The sequence below is a fragment of the Coffea eugenioides genome, chromosome 6 (assembly GCF_003713205.1).
Source record: "Coffea eugenioides isolate CCC68of chromosome 6, Ceug_1.0, whole genome shotgun sequence".
Taxonomy (NCBI): Eukaryota; Viridiplantae; Streptophyta; class Magnoliopsida; order Gentianales; family Rubiaceae; genus Coffea; species Coffea eugenioides.
In genome coordinates, this window is record NC_040040.1 from 9,819,163 (window position 1) to 9,838,521 (window position 19,359).

Here is a 19,359-nt window from a genome sequence, read left to right on the forward strand (position 1 = left end):
CCGTTGGACCTCCTTGACGCTCCTTGGGGGGGCCATGTCCATGATGGCCTGGAACTTATCCGGGTTGGCCCGGATCCCCTTTCGGGAGACCAGGAAGCCCAGGAACTTCCCGACCTGACCCCGAAAGTACATTTCTTTGGGTTCAGCCGCATCCGGTTTTCCCGCAGAATGTTCAAGATTCCCCTAAGGTCGGGGACGAGCTGCCGACCAGTCCGGCTCTTGACGATCATATCGTCCACGTAGACCTCCATACTCTTGCCGATCTGATCCTGGAACAGTTTGTTGACCAGACGTTGGTAGGTAGCTCCAGCGTTCTTTAGCCCAAACGGCATGGTCCGGTAGCAGTAAGTTCCTTCCTCGGTGATGAAGGAGGTCTTCTCCCGGTCTTCTTCGGCCATTTCTATCTGGTGGTATCCCTTGAAAGCATCCAGGAAATACAAAACGTCAAAACCAACCGTAGAGTCTACTAACCTGTCGATTCTCGGCAGGGGGAAACAGTCCTTCGGGCAGGCTTTATTGAGATCCGTGAAGTCCACGCACATCCTCCAGGACTGGTCCTCCTTCTTCACCAGAACGGGGTTGGCTAACCAGGTCGGGTAGTACACCTCCAGGATGATTTTGGATTCCAACAACTTGCCCACCTCCTTCCGGATCACCTAATTCCTCTCAGGGGCGAAACTCCTCTTCTTCTGCTTCACTGGCTTGAAGCTGGGGTCTACGTTGAGGTGGTGGACAGCCAGGTCGGTAGGAATCCCAGGCATGTCCTCTACCGTCCACGCGAAAACCTGGGCATACTCCCATAGTAGGGCCTTCAAGCCCTCCTTCTCTTCGGGGGGTAGCGACGCACCGACGCGGAGGACCTGGTCAGGCCTGTCCTCTCTCAATGGGAACTCCTCGATCTGGTCCTGGGTGCCCAGCTGCCGGGCCTCCTCCCCCGGGATGTAAGGCTCCAAGCTGGTTGTCTGGGCGACCACCTTCTCATGTCCCCGGAGCACGGCCAGGTAGCAAGCTCTGGCCACCTCTGGATCCCCATGCACCTCAGCTATTCCTCCCGGGGTGGGAAATTTGACGCTGAGGTGGAGAGACGAGGGGATAGCTCTGAGGGCATTCAAGGCGGGCCGTCCCAAGAACACGTTGTACGAGGATTGTTGTTTGACCACCACGAAATTGACGGGGATGGTACGGCATTTGGGCGCTTGCCCTACCGTGACCATCAGGGTGATCATCCCCTCCGGAGTGATGGGCGGTCCGGTGAAGCCCATCAGGGGTGTCCGAACCGGGGTTAGCTGTCCGTCCTCCAAGCCGAGCTCCTTGAACACCCGGTAAAACAGGATGTCCACCGCGTTCCCCTGGTCGACGTACACTTTCTTCACCCGGTAGTTATTGGTCACGATGTCTATCACGATGGCCTCGTGGTTTCCAGACGCCAGGGGAACCGCATCCTTTGGTCCGAAGGTAATCTCTTCGTTCATACGCAGGCGCTTCAAGGAGTCATCCCCCTCCGGAGGAGGTCGCCTGTTCTTCCGAGCTGTATGGCTGTCCCCTCCCGTGGGGCCCCCAGCGATGGTGTTTATTACCCCTACCAAGTTCTGGGTGTCTTGGTCGGGGAAGTGGGCCCGAGGGACGTCACGCCGCTCAGGGCGGTCACGACGCTGGCCCTCGCCCCTGTCTCCGCGGTAGGTGCGTCCCGGACCCTGGCCTGGTCGACCTTGCTGCATGAATCACCCCAGGAAGCCGCGCTGGATCAGATCCTCTATCTCTTTTCGCAGGGCCCAGCACCCCTCCGTATCATACCCAACATCACGGTGGAAGGCACAGTACCGGTCCTGGTTCCTCTTGTTCCGGGGTGTCCCCATCTTAGGTGGCCGCCCCACTAGGCCCTTCGCCTCCATAACGGCCAGAACTTGGGCTCTGGGCCGAGTTAAGGGGATGTAGCTTTTTTCTGGAAGCTGCGGTTGAGCGAGGGATTCATCTTTTGAGAGCCGGTCGAAAACATTCTTCTTGGTCGGGCCGTCCTTAATTTAGGGCGGGTTTACCCGTCCTCTCCGATTTCCGAACTCCCGATCTAACTCTCTTTTCAGGCGAGCAGCTTCCTCCACTTTAGCGGTTGCGTGCGCCCTATTCAAGAACTCTTCCAGGTCCCCGGGAGGCTTCTCGGCGAGCTTGAGAAAGAGCTCTTCCACCCTGAGCCCGTTCATGAAAGCGGCCATGACTACCTTTTCATCATTGTCGCTGATCTGCAAGCTCTCCGTGTTGAAGCGGGTCATGAAGTTCCTCAGGGACTCATCCGGCTTCTGCCTGATTGCCATAAGATGAGTCGCATTTTTCGAGTAAGTTTTCGAGAAGACAAACTGGGCGGCGAACTGCCTGGCCAGCTCGGGGAAATTCCGGATGGACCCTGGGGCCAGACCTTGGAACCAGAGTCGGGCCTTCCCCTTCAGGAACATGGGGAAGGTTTTGCAGCGGACCCTATCCGCAGCGATTTGTAGGCGCATATGCGTCAGGAAGACCGAAAGGTGATCTTCCGGGTCGGTCAAGCCGTCGTACAGTTCGATGTTCGGGATCTTGAACCTCCGAGGTAGTGGGTAGTCCTCTATCTCCCGGGTAAAGGGCGAGGTGGTGTAGTTGTCCTCGTACAACTGCGGTTGCAAGATCTGCTCAAGCTCGTCTCGGACAGGCTTCCACTGGGGGTGGTCCCGCGGCCGGCTCTTGATGGATCAGGCGGGGGAGCGCTCAGGCTCCTTCCGCGCAAGCTTCCACGAGGAGGGATTCCTTGGTCGGCCCCCAGCGGACTGGTCGCGAAAGTACCCCTCGCTATCCCCGACCACCGAGGCCCGCGGCCGAAGGGGAGTCCGTGGCCGTTTCCTCCTGGGGTGCTGGTCCCGTGACTTATCCTCCGAGGGAACGGGAGGTGATTCCCTCTCCTTCCCCTTCGCCTTGGAGGTTTGGGCGCCCCCGGTTTCACCCCCTCCTTTGCTTGCCGAATTATGTCTTCTAGCATGGGAAGGTTCTCCGTCACGAACTGAAAAATCTGCTGTCTCCGTTCCCCTGAAAGTGCTGAGCCCCCGGCGCCCCGAGCCGCCTCGGTCTCCACTCGCCGGGACCCCTCGCCGGCTCCGGGATCGGTGTTCTCTACAGTTCGCTTTGAACGCGTTCTCGCTATCAACACAACTACTCGTACCTTCGTTCCCACAGACGGCGCCAACTGAAAAAGCACGGAACTTCCCCGGACCGAGCTGACCTGATGAGCTCGGCGTGCTGATGAGAAGAGCGCGTCCTAAGCCTGAAAAACGAACAAGAAAGTGATCCAATGGGGGAGCCCCGAGGTCGTCCCCGAGGGCACTCCGACGGTCAAGTTAGTTTTCCGGCGAGTGAGATCCACGGGAAGTAAAAATGGTCGGGAGTAATTGTCCAATAGGGAGCGTACCTTGCGCAGCCGGTGTGCGTTATTATTTATACCTGCTTAGGAGCCCGACCTCCATACGTTTCTGGACCTGCCCAGAATAGCCTCAATCCCGCACTGAGGGGGAGCAATCCCGACCTATGCGGGATTGTTCTCTGGAGCCCCTTGGAGCCCTAGCAGCGGAGGGCCGCGGGACGGTTCCCATGGACCTGGGGGTCTAAGCCCAGCTCAGGCCTCCCTGAGCTGCCACGTGTGTGGGCCCAGGACGGGGCCTCTGCAGTTGTCATGGACAGAGCCATCTCCAGATCAAACATTCCTTCCATTGGCTTCAAACAACTTTGTCCGGTTATAGTCCATTTGACCCTGTTGAATTCAACGGCAAAGTTTACGTCCCTGGCCAGGTTTAATAAATTTCTCATGTTCCTGATTTTGTCACAGTTTCCTTCATTAACCGAGCGAACAGTAATTAAATTATGCTGTCTTGGGAATGCAGGCAAACAATTGCTACATATTTCTTGGATTTGGTTTTGGTTTGGTCATGTGTGGTGCAATTCGTGTTCATGATGATATGCTTCTGGCAGCATGTAAGTATTTGCATCTCAAGTTTTGCTGTCATGTGCGGTGCCGTTTGGCGATTTTTCGCTTAATTCTCCAATATCTTCATATTTTAGGCCTTGATATTTGCTTATGATAATTGTAGTGTAGTATGTTGATACGTTTAGTCTCTATATTGGAACAGCGGAAGCTTTGGCTAAGCAAGTTACAGACGAGCATTATGCACGGGGAATGATTTATATCAGAAAAATCTCAGCTCATATTGCTGCAAAAGCATATGAGCTCGGTGGGTGCTCTTGACATATTTTCTTATGCGGGTGCTTAAAAGCCCCTCCTTTTTTATCTCTAAAACTCAAACGAGATTTGTGCCTAAATGCTGTTTGCTTATTATGTAGGTGTGGCAACACGGCTTCCTCGACCTGCGGATCTGGTGAAGTTCGCTGAGAGCTGCATGTACACTCCAAACTACCGAAGTTACCGGTGATTTCTCAGTTTTTTCCTGCTGCTGGTGTGCCTTCATCCAATGGTTTGTCTTATGATGGAGGACTCGGGTATCACAGTGGTCTCTAATAAGCTGCGACGAAATGTGTGCGTACACTCTGCCACGTTGTCAGCTGATTTGTTGTAAAAATATGACGCTTGCACTGGTCTGTGTTTCTACAATTTATCTCACAATGAGCAGGTTTCTCCTTGCTGTTGTGAGATCAATAAAATATTTTCCAAAGTTTGCTTGCCCTTCAAATCGAATATTGTTGCTCCTTAACGAGTCCGGGAAATTATTATTATTATTGTTTTTGTTCGGAGCAACAAGTTGAGAAGATCTAGAAGTGCAACACACAGATGCACTACATAATTTCTAGTTAGAAAAAAAATGCAGGGGAAAAGGGAAGGGATTTCTTTTGACACTGCAGAACTTGCAATTTGCATAACGTGATTTTTTTTTTTTTTTTTTTTGTCAGCAACGATACATTTGTATAAGCTACTCTATCTTAATCTAGGGAAGAGGAGGAGCCTAAGGAGGCTGTTGTAAAGGCTAGTGGGTATACAGATCCAACTAGATCAAGGGAGTGCTATGGCACAACCCTTTGATTTTTTGCATAACGTGATTGATATAGACAAAGTGAAAATGCCGGACGGAAAAGGCATTTTCATTTGTTTCGTACTCCGTACTAAGTCATAATTTTTGTGTTCCTAACCATCAAATACTAGGGAAAAACCAACAGATAGAATGTATATCCACCATTCGTTACATGAAACAACTGATCAGCAAAAGGTTCAACAACCATTGCCAATCCGGGTCGAACCATCCTAGGAGCTCAGATCAGCATGCGTATCTTCATATCTCTGCATCAAGTAAGCTCCACATGTGACGGGTGGGAACCTGAATACAGATACGATAAATCAATGGCACAATGACACCATTATATCTGGCCAAAACATACAAAGGTTTTCCGCTGATCCACCTTGGAAGTTAGAGGTCAAACTAAATTTACTAACTAAACACCTTGGCATCTACTATTACCGGTTCCAAGAGCGATTTTGACGAAAAAGAAAAAACTTGTAATTGAGAATTAACGACCAAACCTTTCACGTACGTGAACATTGCAACCAATAGCAGATCTCTTCTGGCCAAAACAACTAAAAGAAGATAATAATGATAATGACCTACAAAATCCCATATCATGTATCTAAATGCAATACATACTTCGGAGGATTATCCTCTGAGTGGCAGGTTGGCAGGCATTTGACAACACAATTGAAACTCGGCAGCATGAAGAAAGCAATCTGCCCACCATCACAGAGAGAAGAAGTTAGCAAGGCACTGATCGCTGCTTACAGAACTAAATTTCTTATGGAGAAATCAGCTGAGCTTGTAACGTCCACTCTATCTGTAAAGCTATGGCTTGAGAAAGATTTAACTATTTAGAACTACGTTTGAAACTTTCCTCGTGCTAATATATTTGACGCATACACTGTTTAAGATGAGGATCTCATTCCAACAAAACATTGCTGTTACAGAACATAAGGAGATTCAGAAAGCCTTACAGAATATCTTTCTTGACCGCAAACCAAGACTCGATGTAGTGTTGACCTGAAATGAAAGTTCAGTAAATTAGATATTCAATCATTTTATCTCCAAGAAACCATAAATTCCAGGCCCTCAACTATAAATTTTCAGGTTTCCTGAATTATCAAACCTCATAACCCGACCAGTGAATATGGATGACTGCTTTTACGGAGAGTTTGTAACTTCAGACATCAGGGATTGTTTTTCTTACAACGAAACCACCGTAAAGATAATTAGGTTCAATGTGTGCTAGAACATGAGAACTCCTTGACTGAAACAGCTGTCTAATTAAAAACTTAATGCTTCTAGAAAAGACTGGTAAAATATGGGAACTCCTTGTCTGTGTTAGACATTCAATTATTGGTGCATAATTTGTGTTAAAACACAGATAAGAAAAATGCAGTTGCAATAGCTCAAGATCCATTCTCATTTTTTCAGGAGGGGGAAAAAAGGATTACTGTGCTTAGTAGAAACTCATAATTACCTGAAAGAACAATTGCTCCAGCGCTCCAGTAAATCTCCAAGATTCACAATAAATGCTCTGCATACCGTGCATCAACTATTTATTTGCAGCCATCATAGAATGCAGCATGATACTTATCATTGGGACTAATCTATAACAGTTATGCTGCAACAATAATTTAACAAGTAGTCCTCAAATAAAAATAAGAATGGCAGAATGCCAAGAGCATAACCATAAGAAAGTTCTTTAGGTTAATGACCTATACTAATTCATGAGCTGAAGACTTTTTGATCTATGGAGTGACTGCATAATATCCTTTTTTTAATTTTTTTTTAATATATGTATGATGAAATGTCCAAACACACCAAACAAGGAATCATGAACAGAAAATTCGTTTCTACTTGAGAGAAACTGATCGTTGAGAGAAAAAGGCCTTACCCTTTTACCGGTGACACGTATTCCCAAATCTGAGGCTCAACATGCTTGCCCTTGCATATCTGCAATGGAACGGCAGGTTCATGGTCCCACTCAAGAATAATTATGGGATCATTCCTAAGCAATCTAATTCCAACGTTTGTGGATACCTGAAGACCAATGACATCATCTGTGGCTAAGAAGGTAAGCAATCCAAAGTCAGTGTGGGCACCTGCACCATATATTCCTCTTTCTGGTTCAGAGATTTTACCTGAAATTAATCAAGCTCATGTCAGCTTATAAATACAGCCTTCTTTAGGAAACTGTCCACAACCTGACCTTCATAATGTAGCAGCCGCAAAATTGCAATAGGATCGTCTAGCATTTCTGATTGATCAAAAGAGTTTCCATCCAGGTCAAGTGCTAGGGCTATAATTCTAGCAACTGCCCTTGCAACCTCACTGAACGCAAGAATAAAGATAGAGAGGATGTCAGTATCAAACAAGCTGTAAAAGCAGTCTGCAAGATGTAGAGCTAAATGTAGGAAGATTTGGAAAGAACTACTGAAAGTACATCACAAGATAATAATCAAGAACCTTTCAAATTTGGCAGTAGAAAAGATGCAGAACCAGACAACGACTTCAGTTTCATTTCAACATCATTGACTAGTATTATACCTTGGAACAAGATAAGCCTTTCCAAAATGAAAAGCACCAATATTTCAATAGTCAAACGATGAACAAAATGATAGGTTCTCGCTTGAGAAATGTGGTGATCATTGTTTAATTACCTGATAATTAAACACAGAATTCCATTCTTCAAACTAGGAAGAATTAACAGTGAATGTGTGGATTCAAGCAAGTGCTTAATGACATCATAGGGAAGACAAAAAATTGTGTCTAAGTCTAATCAATTAATGTATTAGAAATGAAAGCAAATACAAAAGCTATGTATTTGGACTTACTCAACGCGATTTGATGACACATATTCATCAATAATGACTGTTCCACTAAAAGAAATAATGATTTATCTGATTTTGTAAATATACAACCACATGGGAGCAGAGATATAACATCTTATGCATCAGTGACATCAAAATAAGTGATTTAACCGGATGGCCAGCAATTTGCAATCTAAATGGCCCAACAACCAATTTCATCAGAATTTAACACATCAAATGTTGTTAAGGTGATGGAAATGCAGATTGGTTAAGAAAAAAATATACCCTTGCACGCAAAGATGATTAATCAATATGATTAACTAAACTGACCTGCTGCTTACTCATACAACAGCAAAGATGATTCTGGTCAATACTTGACATTAAGTTACTTCTGCAGCACCGATGAGTACAACCACATGCAAGAGAAATAGATAGTTTTTCTATATACATAATAGGCATCTCAATACTTACAGTGCTTCGCGGTGGTATCTCTCCATAGTTTCTCTCCATCCAGGCAAAATATCTTTACAGAAAAAAAAAATTCCACTTGTAACCAAAAGATTTGCAAGATTTATGAAGCAAGATTGATGTTCACCATGTAACAATAATTGCGTAGCAAAGTTACCTGCCGTAGGCCACAAGTTTGGTCCATGAAATGGTTTTTCGGCTTGAGGATCATCTTCTGGTACTTCCACACCAATGTAATATCCTTCTTTATAATCTCCTACAAGAACATCAGGGCGCAGAAATGCTTAGCTCAAATAAAAACACGAACTTAGTTCTGCTGCTCATTCTGGTAAGTGGCATGTACAAACAACACATAAGAGAACAGAGGACGCAGAAAGAAAAGGAGCATATAAACAACATCAAAAGAGGCCTGATAAGTGACATTTGATAACAATGCAAAAATAGCCACAACCAGGAGTTGATACAGTCAACATGTAGGGCCGGAAGGTGTTGAAAATGAAAATATTCTAGAGCAACAAGAGAATGAACTCCAACTATTCACTTGTTTAATGCATTGGCTACACCTGTCCTTGTATTCTGGTATATAAAAATTAGGATAAACGCAGTAGGTATGAGAAAACAAACCATGTATCTGGTTGACAGGATCCAGATGCTCATCTAGAAGAGGAGTGTAACCACGGTTTTTTTCATTCCTGAGAAGCTTCATCTTTTCACCAAGTGGTAGACTAAAGAACCTTTTGCTTTGAGAAAAGACCTCATCCATAAATTCTGGGCTGATACCATGATTGACTACATAAAAAAATCCAGAGTCCGAGCAAGCCTAAATAAACGATAACATCATTAGAAGTAAGCAAATCAACTCCCAAAACGATGCCAATCATTGGTAAGCCCTGATATGGAAAATGGAAACGGCTTTAGATAAGGGTGTATATTATTGTAAGAGTATTTGTACAGGCACGAACAGGTTATCCATGTATAGCTGCAATAACAAATTAATGCAGCACTAATCGATAAAAGTGATCATAGAATTGAGATGCAGAGCTACGTTACTTGCTGTATCTATTACATCGTTGCATGGAAATACTATATACTAACTTAACAACTGAACAATTCATTACTTGCTAAGAAGTATTAGTCCTACTCTCTACTCATATATTCACTCCTTTAGTTCTTCAATCTTCAAACTAAATTACTCATCATCGGAAAAAACTGTAAATTTACCCCCACAGATAGACCAAAGAATGCACAAAAATAAACTTAAATCGAACGATAGCAGGTGTTGGGGGGGGGGGGGGGGAGGGAATAAAAAGAAAAGGAGGAGTGGAGTGCCTGCCTGTCTGAGGAGAGAAACAGATTTTTGTATGTCGGAATCGGAGAGGTCTATACAATTCAGTGCCGCCATATTTGCAGATGCTGCCGGAAGCTTTTGTTCGTCGAGATTCATGGTTAATATTCTTCTTTTGGTTTTCCTCGATTAAGTTAGGGAATGTCAGCAAGTTGCAGGGTTGACAAAGGAGTAGGGAGAAGCTTTTGAAGAAGAAGTCTTCTTGGGAAGTTGGATAAAAAAAGTCACAAAATCGTCTTGGAAATGGGCACAAAATCGGACTTCATTGGAAACCGATTCCAGTATTCTTAAACTCCATTTTCAATTGGGTTGTGAGTTGGGCTTACTTCTCATGTCTCTAGGAACATCTTCATTCTTTTACGGCACCACAGGATCAAACTATTCTGGAAAAAATATAAAAATATATTTGCATTCTTCACGGACGTCGATTAGCGTAGGATTAAAGCATCTTCATTGTCTACAGTAGCACAGGTTTATACTAGATTGCCACATTATTTAACTCTAAATTTCATGGCTTTTCCAACTCTATGGTCTAAAGAGCAAATATTAAGAACACCGAAAAAAGTGAAATAAAAAAAAAAAAAAAAACTGACAGTAGTATCGCCTACCTCTTGACTTTGAGGTTAGAACTTGGAATTTTGCAGCTAAGATAACACCGAAACAGGTCTCTTATCCGGATGCCATTAATTTGAGAGTTATAAACGTTAATAAACCATTAATAGTTTTGTTATATAAATAATCTTTCAATCTAATTTTACTAACCACTAATATTTTCAACCTAACTTATCCCTAACTTTTAAACGCTCATCCTTAACTTTTAGGTATTTCCATTGTTAGATTGTAGACTTTCATCCCAATTTTTTAAAATCTGAAACGAGTTCGATCGTTGAATTGTCTGGTCCGACTACAAACAAACGTGTCTTGTCTGGTCCCAACATTTCAGTTTCCATTCCAATCAACCACGTAACTCGTCAAGTTAAATCCGTTCTAGTCCGAGCCAGCGAACAAAAAGAAGGCATCGTTTTTTTCACGTGAAAAGATTGCGACAACATTCTGCTCTTCGGATCGTCGTATATGATACTTTGTTTGACGACATGTGATGGAAATGAATGTGTGGAGCTGATTCATCATCATTTACGCTACATTTTTGTGCCACAAAAGTGAGCATGGACTCGTTTAATTCTTTGGAAGGCAAGCACTCGATGCGTTTATGTGTTAATTTTTTTTCTTAGAAAAGTGGAGACCAATTGAAAAGACACATAAATGCAGAGGAGCTAATAACTACAAGTGTCTTCTTCTTTATTCATACAATAAATTAAGTATTATTTAGATATGCTAACGAATAAGTGTCCGCTAACACTTATTAGAAAACCCAAGAATAAGAATTGTTTGGATTCATTAGTTTTTTAAAAATTAATTTTTTAAATACTATAAAATTTTTTAAAAATATTTTAAAAAGTAGTCTAAATTTTTTTAAATATTTAAAAAATATTTCAAAATATATTCTAAAAATTCTATTATTTTTAGATATTTCAAAATATATTTTAAAAACTGTTACAGTAAACCCAAAAGGATTTCAAAAACACGCTAAAAATAAAAAATAGGTAATCCAAACGGATAGAATCGTTAACCCAGAAGGAGAAGAAATACGTCTTTAAACTATTACAACACAAATGCTTTAACGCAGCTTTGGATCCTATGTCTCAGTGCATTGCATATCTGCTGATAATAAGAGAAACAAAGGGGAAAAAGAAAAACTCGAGGAATAGAAGGAAGTAAAGGACGTCTGCATCTTCCATTCCATATCTAATAAAGGAGCATGAATATTCATAACAAATTGTAACGTCCTATTAATCAGCTCCAAGTCTTTATTTATGACAACGGAGCATGATTCAAGTTACAGAAATAATTAATTGATGCAAAATCGAAGGGGAAAGAAAAAAAAATAAAAGAATGTGTATTTTCAAATGATGAAGTGAGAGAAGATGATGTTTAGGTGGCAATAAGAACTGTGGATCGGCAAAGAGGACAAGAATTGTGATCGGAGAGCCACTGAGCTATACAAGATGAATGGAAGACGTGCCCACATGGAACTTGTTTACCCCCAACGCCGGACTCGAAACCTTCCATGCAAATTATGCAGTCTCCAACTGCTTCCACCATCGGCATTTCACTCAGTTGATTCTGGTTCAAAGTCTTGGCTTCAAACAACTTTGTCTGGATATAGTTCTCCTCCATAGTTGTCATGGACAGAGCCATCTCCAGATCAAACATTCCTTCCATTGGATTTGGCACGAGATTTTATAATTAGGATATAGGCTAGCTAGGAAGTACTCACCAGTTATCTGGGATTGCGGGTATTTTGTAGCGTCTTACGATCTTTCTTTTGCTTGGACGTGGATGTACTATACTATAGTACATCATCAATTGCTGATGAATTTGGTCTATATATATATATGCATACGCAAGAAGGGATGGAGGAGGAGGGGGGAGCTCAAGATGCATTGGCAGCCTTTGGATATGTGGTCAACCGTTTTGATCCTTCTGATTAGTTTCCTATATTGTGGTATTCTGTGGGACCATCGTTCGACAGAATTTCGACAGGGAAAGACCGACCATTGTATTTGTGGGCCTTAGCTAGCATTCATTGAGAGGGGTCAGATGTTAAATTTTTTTTTTTATATATATAAAAGTATAATTATTTTGAGAAAGTATGAGTGTGCGTTTTCACATGGTAAAGACTCAGGTGCAATCCTTATTAAAAATTGTATGTGATATGGGATCATCTGACTTTTTTGTACGGTAGGAAAGATGGCTGGTGCATCTATATATATATGGAAAAGGCCCGGACTTTTAGTATTTTGTAATAAAGCAAAGGGCTAATATATACATTTTGGTCCAGATTAATTATTTTGCCATGAGAGCAACTATGGTGATAAAGCTATTATATAGTAATTTTCATTACGAGTTATCGTCATGTTACTTCACAGAGGATTAGGTACATAATTGTGGATCTAAGACAATTTCGAAGAGCTTTCGTAGTATATGAGAGGTTAAGTCTGAATTCAATTAAATTGTAAAATTGATGGAAATAATCACTACTAACTGTAATCTAACTCCCAGGAAAAAAAAAAAAGAAAAGAAAAAGCTTCCTTCTTATCATGTGATTGATTAAGAACATTTATGTGGTCAATTAATTTGGTTTCTACGGTCTTTGTGAATTAATTGTAAGACCATAGAAAGATCTTGTTCAAAATTGCAAATATTATGTTAATTTGAAACTTTCATTTTCTCAAAAAAAAATAAAAATAAAAGGGCATTATGTTGACTATCCTACACGTGGTGAACATGTTCAATATGTATAGAAATAAAGTTAATGCTTAGATTTGCTTTCCAAATTAAAGCGTGGCGGCGTGCATCTAGTAGTAACTTCAATTCAAGGTTGACGGCAGCTGTTTCTGGCTCAGACGGTGTTTTACATGCATGGCGAGCAGAATGACTAAAAAGCAGAAGAAAACAAAGAAGAGGGCTGTAGAGAAAGACGTTTTATGACGACTTCTTTGAAGCTCCCACCATCGTTATTCATGAAGCTGACGGTCCGCGTTTAAGTACGTAAAGGTAAGAGAAACTTTTATCACGGACCTTTCCACCAACAAGGTGAATACGTAATTAGTATTTGGTTTTTTTCAGAAATACAGTTTACTACTATTATGTAAAGGGGGTGTGACTAACATATTAAATTAATACTAAATCATTTAACCTTTTTTATTCCAAGTCTTTGCTGAACACTATGTAGATAGTATATAAATGTCATGTAAATTTGAAAATTATGTTTGGATAGCAGATTATTTGGAAATTTTCTTCTTTTTTTTTTCTTTTAGAATAACACTAAAGTATCTCTTTTGTGGTGTAATATATGTAAGATAAAAAGGTGATTGAAATGATAAACAAGATAACTAGACATAATTTATTATGCAAGCCAAAGAAAAATAAAAAGGAAAAGGCTATCCAAACGCAGACAGGATTCTCTGTCAATTTTTCCTGTTCAATACAATATTACGTAGTTCCACTTATTAATATTGCTCATGTGTCACATAATATTGAATGCATATTTAAGGGGTGTTTGGTAAATAGGTTTCAAATTCAATAATATTCTAATTGTACTTATAGTTTTCTACTTTGGAATTTCACGCTGCATGATTCAGATGAGCTTAGACAAGCATTTGAGGACAAGATCCTTGAGTTTGTCAGAGTTGCAGTTAACGTGCAGTTTTGTTGATTCAGAAAATAGGCCGTCCATGCTAAAATTGAATTTAAAACTCATTTATCAAATATCCCCTAAATATGCATTCAATGTTACGTACCACATCAACAATATTAATAAGTGAAATTACGTAATTTTACATTGGATAGGAATAGAGGATCCGTCTGATCCAAACGATGTAGGGCTTTAGAAACCAGATTTAAGGTTTTCATGCATTAGCCTGTATTAACACATAGATAGAAAGGCAAAAATGGGATGGATTTAATTGCATCATGAAAGGCTAAAATGGCCATTGGCTCTTTTGATCAAACACCGCCAGCTGCGATGAAGCCCACTGGCAATTGATCGTGCAAATCGAACTGCAACTGCAAGTTGACGCTGACGTTGCCCTTATCTTTCTTAATTTCTTCGTCAGGTATGAGTAATATCTTCTTATCTTCTTCTTCTTTGAAACAAAATATCTCACCTTGTACTGCTACTACACGAATACCCATGTTGTATGTTTTCTCTCTAGTCTTGATGGTAATTGATAATGACACGCACACTTTCCAGTGATACAAGTTCCCAGTAAAAATTCGACCATTGTTTGAGGACCAAAACTGTCACCATCAATTTCTGTACAAGTTATGCTAAATTTTAAAACATGTACTACTCTTCAATATTTCATTTGATTTGAGAGAGAGAGAGAGAGAGGCTTGATTGAATGAATGAAGGTGTGAAATTAAAAATATCAGAGCAGCTGTTTAGGAATACGACTGCGGTCGGAGTGCGGGCCGCCATCAACTCATCGAAAAGATCTTAGACTAAGTCGTAGTAGTAGTAATTTGGACTTTGTACGGTAGCATATACTTATTAATATAACGGCAAAAAGCAATCTCAATTAATAAATTTGTTAACTTAAGAATCTTTGCTGGTTGACGTGCAATAGTAAGAGGAGAAGAGAAGACCATATCCACTTTTTTCTTCTTTTTTTATTTTAGCAAGAAATCCTTTATAGTCAAACCTAGAGGTGCTTGCGTGAAACGTCCCTCGAAAACTTTTTCAACGTTGAATGAATCTGCCGCCGGGGACAGCTAAATTTTGATTCTTGACCGGAGAGAAGATGCGGATAGAAATTTTCGTGATTAATGTGGTTGACCGGACAAGGGAAGCGAGAAAGAACCCAAAAAAAAAAAAACGAAAAAAGAGAAAAAAAATAAAATAAAAGACCTTAACCAGTTCGTACGTTTGGTTCCACAGGCTGCTGTGCTTGGTTGGATTTTAAGTTGTACTGTTCTAAAGCAGAACAGCTTAATTAATTAATTGGAAGCGTGGCCAAAAATAAGTCATGAATATGAGACGGCATGGGGGAAACAATTCACACCAAATTAAGCCGTAAATTGTACTAGTAAATGGAACCCCGATTACATGGTATATATGTATATTCCATGCTACAGTAACGCTGGAAAATTCGAAGGACCTAGCTAAGAAGTGGTGGTGGAAGAAGCTTGGCCGGCAGAAAAGACTGAGAACCGGCAAAGGGGGCAGGAATTCCGAACTGTGAGCCACTTTCCAATGCATTCTGCGTGAAAAACATGGCCACAGGGAACTTGTTTGCCGGTTTCCACAAAGGCTTCCATGCAAACAGTACAGGCACCGGTGGCCGCAACTGCCGGCAACTCGACTTGACGATTATGTCTGGAAGCATTGGACTCCGACAGCTTCATTGGATTCGTTTGATCGTCGCTGCTGGAACCGTCCAACCTTGTCGTCTCCGGTATTGTTGAGGCCGTGTCGAGGTCGAACATTTCCTCGAGATCAAAAAGTGACATTGGGCTGTGGAAAATACGTACGAGGATGATTAGTACTGCAAAGATATGATTAAAAGATAATTTGCACTTTGCAGGGCGTATGTGTGTATATATAGTTGCGGAGTGCGTGAGTGTGTGCTCTGCTGATCGACCGTCGGGTGCGGGTGTTGCAACTTGGAAAACTGTCAATGGCGTCGTTGTCAAAATTATTTAGGGGTCTGACGGCATTGGCAAGCTTTTCAACTTGTGACTCTTTTGTCTTTTTACCACTTTCTTCCCTTCTAACCTACCGTATTTTGCAAATGAGCAGGCAGCTGCAGAAAACAGTGGGACAGCTAAAAGTACTAGCACAAGTTGCTAGTGGAAGAAATGCATTGTGATAGGGAAGCTGTATTTTGTAGCGACTCTCAAGTGGCAAGTGGCAACCATCACCTATTACCTGGCAAGGGCCAATAGATGGCCGGAAAGATTTGGACTCGTTTAAAGAAAGGAATCTTGTGAACACAGTAGTGTGTTAGATATTTTTCAAAATTTGATATTTTCAAATATGATCACGGTGAACATAATGTCAGATATTTTTTAAAATTTGATCATGTGCATTGATGGGGCCGTATTAGAATCCGACATAAGATTCATCTTTCTCTGATTCATGCAATCGTCAGAAGTTGATCAAGTTTGCTTGGCAACTCTTCATGCTTTTTTACAGTTAATTACCATTTAAATGGTGTTTAAACGTCCAAAAATTGTCTGAATACTTATATTGATGTTGACGAACCTTTTGACCAATACAAATACACAAACCTTCAAGTGGTGAAAGGTTGCAACTCTTGATAATTACGAATCTCAACTCTCTAGGGGCCTAGTAGGGATAGTTTACTGCAAAAAAAATCATTTTTCCAACTACTAAAATTCTCTACAAAAATACACCATAATTTAAGTAGGTGTGTCTAATTTTGTGCAAGAATTTATGCAAATACCCTTCAAATTATCTTAAAGGATTTTTGTCCAAAATCTTTACACACAAAATTCTAGATAAATAAAAACTAGATGAAAGTGTTCTTAAGTCACGATTTGAAATCTTCTTGCATTATTTACTTTGTAACTTTTAGTTATTTTCTCTTGTATTATCCCCAACACATAGTAAACTTACAGCCACCTAAACTTCATTGTTTAGGGTAACTTCAGTTCCAATTTACACCCTAAATCCATGCGAACAGTGAAGTGTAGATGATTTACCTCTATTTCGAAAGGTATTTGGCTTGCATCTTGGATAGCTGAATTATTTCACATAATATTTGATTTGCATCATGAACAGATTTTTCAACCGTTTTTTTTATATTGCTAACTGTCTTTTTATCTCACATATATCACATTTCAAAAAATATTATAGTAATTATTATTTTAAATAAAGTGTTTGGATACCAAAATTATTCCAAATAATATTTCGCTTGCATCACAAACACATTTCTCAACCTACATTTTTATATTTCCAATCACCTTTTTATCTCACATACATCATATCACAAAAAGTGCTACAGTAATTATTCTAAATAATATTTCAAATAATACACTAAATATTTCAAACCATACTCTATCCAAACACTAGATTTCTCATTAGAGGTAAATCATCTAGACTTCACTGTTCGCATATATTTCTCATTATTTTCGTGTGGACACCAACTAGTTAAATTGCTAGTCTATCTGTCCAGTGTATTCTAGTTGACCTAGTCCGACCGCGCGAGCACCCACATTTTAATTTTACTTTGTTCAATTGAAGCTATGGGGGCAAACTTATTTCAAATACGACCTCCTAGATTTTCTAGCCCTTCAAAAGACCCTTTTCACTTTTTACTTTCTTCGTTACTGGTCCACGCTGTTATAATTTTCCATGACTCTTTACTTTTGACGCTTTACTTGTCAAGTAAAGCAATTATGAAAAACAATTCATGACCTAGAATGGATTGACGTGATGTGGTCCAATCATTTACTTTCATAACATTTTTTTAAAGTGAAATTTCATATAACCGATTAAGATCGGGCTGAGCTAATATTGCCGTGTAGTCCAATTATCAATTGTAATTAAAAAAATATCTTTTTGGTAGTTCCAAACTTCCAATGCAGTAGCCATGTGGTTCAGTTGTAAATTTTAAAAATAAATTTTTATTGTTGGATGTTTAAATAAATAAAGAATAATTTCAGAAACCTCCCCTAAAATTTTTAATAATTATAACCACCCCCATGAGATTTAAAAAATTATAAAAACCTTCCTTAAAAAAGTATATTTTGGTAACAGTTAATGATGTAAGTAAAAAAAAAAAAAATCCAGTGAATATCCAATATTACCTTTTCCTGGTACATAAAACAAATTAAATGCTAAAAATTCAACTATCACCATTATCCGTCATATGAGAATTTCAAGTTAGTTTTTTTGTATGAAAATTTAAATCACGTTTTGAAAGCACTATTTTTTGGTGCTTTAGACACTTTTTTCAATTTAATAATTTTTTAAGATACTTATTATAGCAAATGCCTCCCTAATTAGTTGGTCGACTTTTTGTGAATTGATTAATAAATCTAGTCAAAAAATTGGAAATAAAATATAATGCGCTAGATTAGATGATATTAGAGTTTTAGGATAAAGAAGTATTACCATGAAAGAATTTCCATTTTTCTTTTTTAAACTCATTCTCAGTTAAAATTTGTAAAATTTGTGAAGGCTATCATAGTCATTTCATAGCATTAATGGAGGTAAGTATAATTTTTTAAACATTAAGAGAGGTGGCAGTAATTGTCATCAATCTTAGGGGAGGTTTTTGAAATTATCCCAATAAACATTAAGAGCAAGTTGAGCTGATATGACTAGATTTGTCACAAATATGACAATACAGTTGCCATTGACAACTTATAATCCCCTGCCGCCTGCATGGTGCCGTGCTAATATCACGTAATGCTTATTTAATTATTGGACTAATATCAATGCATTAATACCTCAGTACGCTGGTTTTTGGACATCTAGTAAATCGGTGCTAGTGAAAAAGCAGGATAAACACTTTTGCATACTTTTGAATTACTTCTAAGCGGGCTCCTAAAAGTTCAATTGCGCCGGTCAAGTTTGAGCAAAAAAAAAACCTTCGACACGCGGGATTAACATGCACATATAATATATATACAAAAGTGCTAGCTAGTGTAAAAAAAATTACTATACTATATAAAAAGTTAATCCATAATATAAACTTGTGATCGTGAGATGCACATAAACGGCAATGAGCATTCGTCGATGGCCATTATTGTCAAAGCAATTGACAAACATACTCCCAAAATGGTCAAACCTTTCCTGCTCCAGTAATCTCGTCCAATAACCAGCGGACCCAGTTGTCCCCAAATTTCTAAACCCACTCCTTTGACTTTGCCTCTTTCGTTAGCTCGCGCCGCTCAATTATATAGTATATATATATACTAGAAGGAACCAGACTGTGCAAGCACGGTCTAGGCCCATTTATAAAGTTATGACTAAAATTCATTACACTATAATTTGCTTTCAAATAAAAAAAAATTATAATTGTCAAAAAATGAGCCTAAAAAAGTTTATCTTTAGTGGAATGTTCCAAAAGTTTACTCCAACTTGCTTATTGTAATGCAATAGGGATAT

General features: G+C 40.2%; 2 protein-coding genes across 3 annotated transcripts; both read right to left on the reverse strand.

The window, feature by feature from the left end:
* Window positions 1–656: 656 nt before the first annotated feature.
* LOC113773508 lies at window positions 657–3,726 on the reverse strand. Its single transcript, XM_027318151.1, has 3 exons — window positions 3,613–3,726; window positions 2,037–2,639; window positions 657–1,712 (listed from the first exon to the last, which is right to left on the reverse strand). The coding sequence occupies exons 1-3, from the start codon at window positions 3,724–3,726 to the stop codon at window positions 657–659; spliced, it is 1,773 nt and encodes a 590-aa protein (XP_027173952.1).
* Window positions 3,727–4,999: 1,273 nt separating this feature from the next.
* On the reverse strand, window positions 5,000–9,853 carry LOC113776411 (2-oxoglutarate-Fe(II) type oxidoreductase hxnY-like). Of its 2 annotated transcripts, none has more exons than XM_027321558.1 (11): window positions 9,645–9,853; window positions 8,936–9,131; window positions 8,469–8,567; window positions 8,315–8,366; window positions 7,243–7,364; window positions 7,074–7,174; window positions 6,928–6,986; window positions 6,511–6,567; window positions 6,005–6,050; window positions 5,664–5,743; window positions 5,000–5,302 (listed from the first exon to the last, which is right to left on the reverse strand). In XM_027321558.1, the coding sequence occupies exons 1-11, from the start codon at window positions 9,753–9,755 to the stop codon at window positions 5,275–5,277; spliced, it is 951 nt and encodes a 316-aa protein (XP_027177359.1). In that variant the 5' UTR covers window positions 9,756–9,853; the 3' UTR covers window positions 5,000–5,274. The 2 variants fall into 2 exon arrangements, with proteins under 2 accessions (XP_027177359.1, XP_027177358.1); XM_027321557.1 differs by having other exon boundaries at window positions 5,000–5,339; window positions 9,645–9,852.
* Between the last annotated feature and the right edge of the window lie 9,506 nt (window positions 9,854–19,359).

What these genes read in the sequence shown, in the direction of transcription:
- LOC113773508 (XM_027318151.1), bottom strand. Translation starts at nt 3,726, where the DNA reads ATGGAAGGAATGTTTGATCTGGAGATGGCTCTGTCCATGACAACTGCA. An exon ending in AGCTGGGCTTAGACCCCCAG is followed by an intron (nt 2,640 to 3,612) that starts GTCCATGGGAAC and finishes TTGCAACCGCAG; the next exon opens with TTGTACGAGGACAACTACAC. An exon ending in TCGGAAATCGGAGAGGACGG is followed by an intron (nt 1,713 to 2,036) that starts GTAAACCCGCCC and finishes TGATTCATGCAG; the next exon opens with CAAGGTCGACCAGGCCAGGG.
- LOC113776411 (XM_027321557.1), bottom strand. Translation starts at nt 9,755, where the DNA reads ATGAATCTCGACGAACAAAAGCTTCCGGCAGCATCTGCAAATATGGCG. An exon ending in TCCTGTCAACCAGATACATG is followed by an intron (nt 8,568 to 8,935) that starts GTTTGTTTTCTC and finishes ATGTTCTTGTAG; the next exon opens with GAGATTATAAAGAAGGATAT. An exon ending in GCGGTCAAGAAAGATATTCT is followed by an intron (nt 5,744 to 6,004) that starts GTAAGGCTTTCT and finishes GATGGTGGGCAG; the next exon opens with ATTGCTTTCTTCATGCTGCC.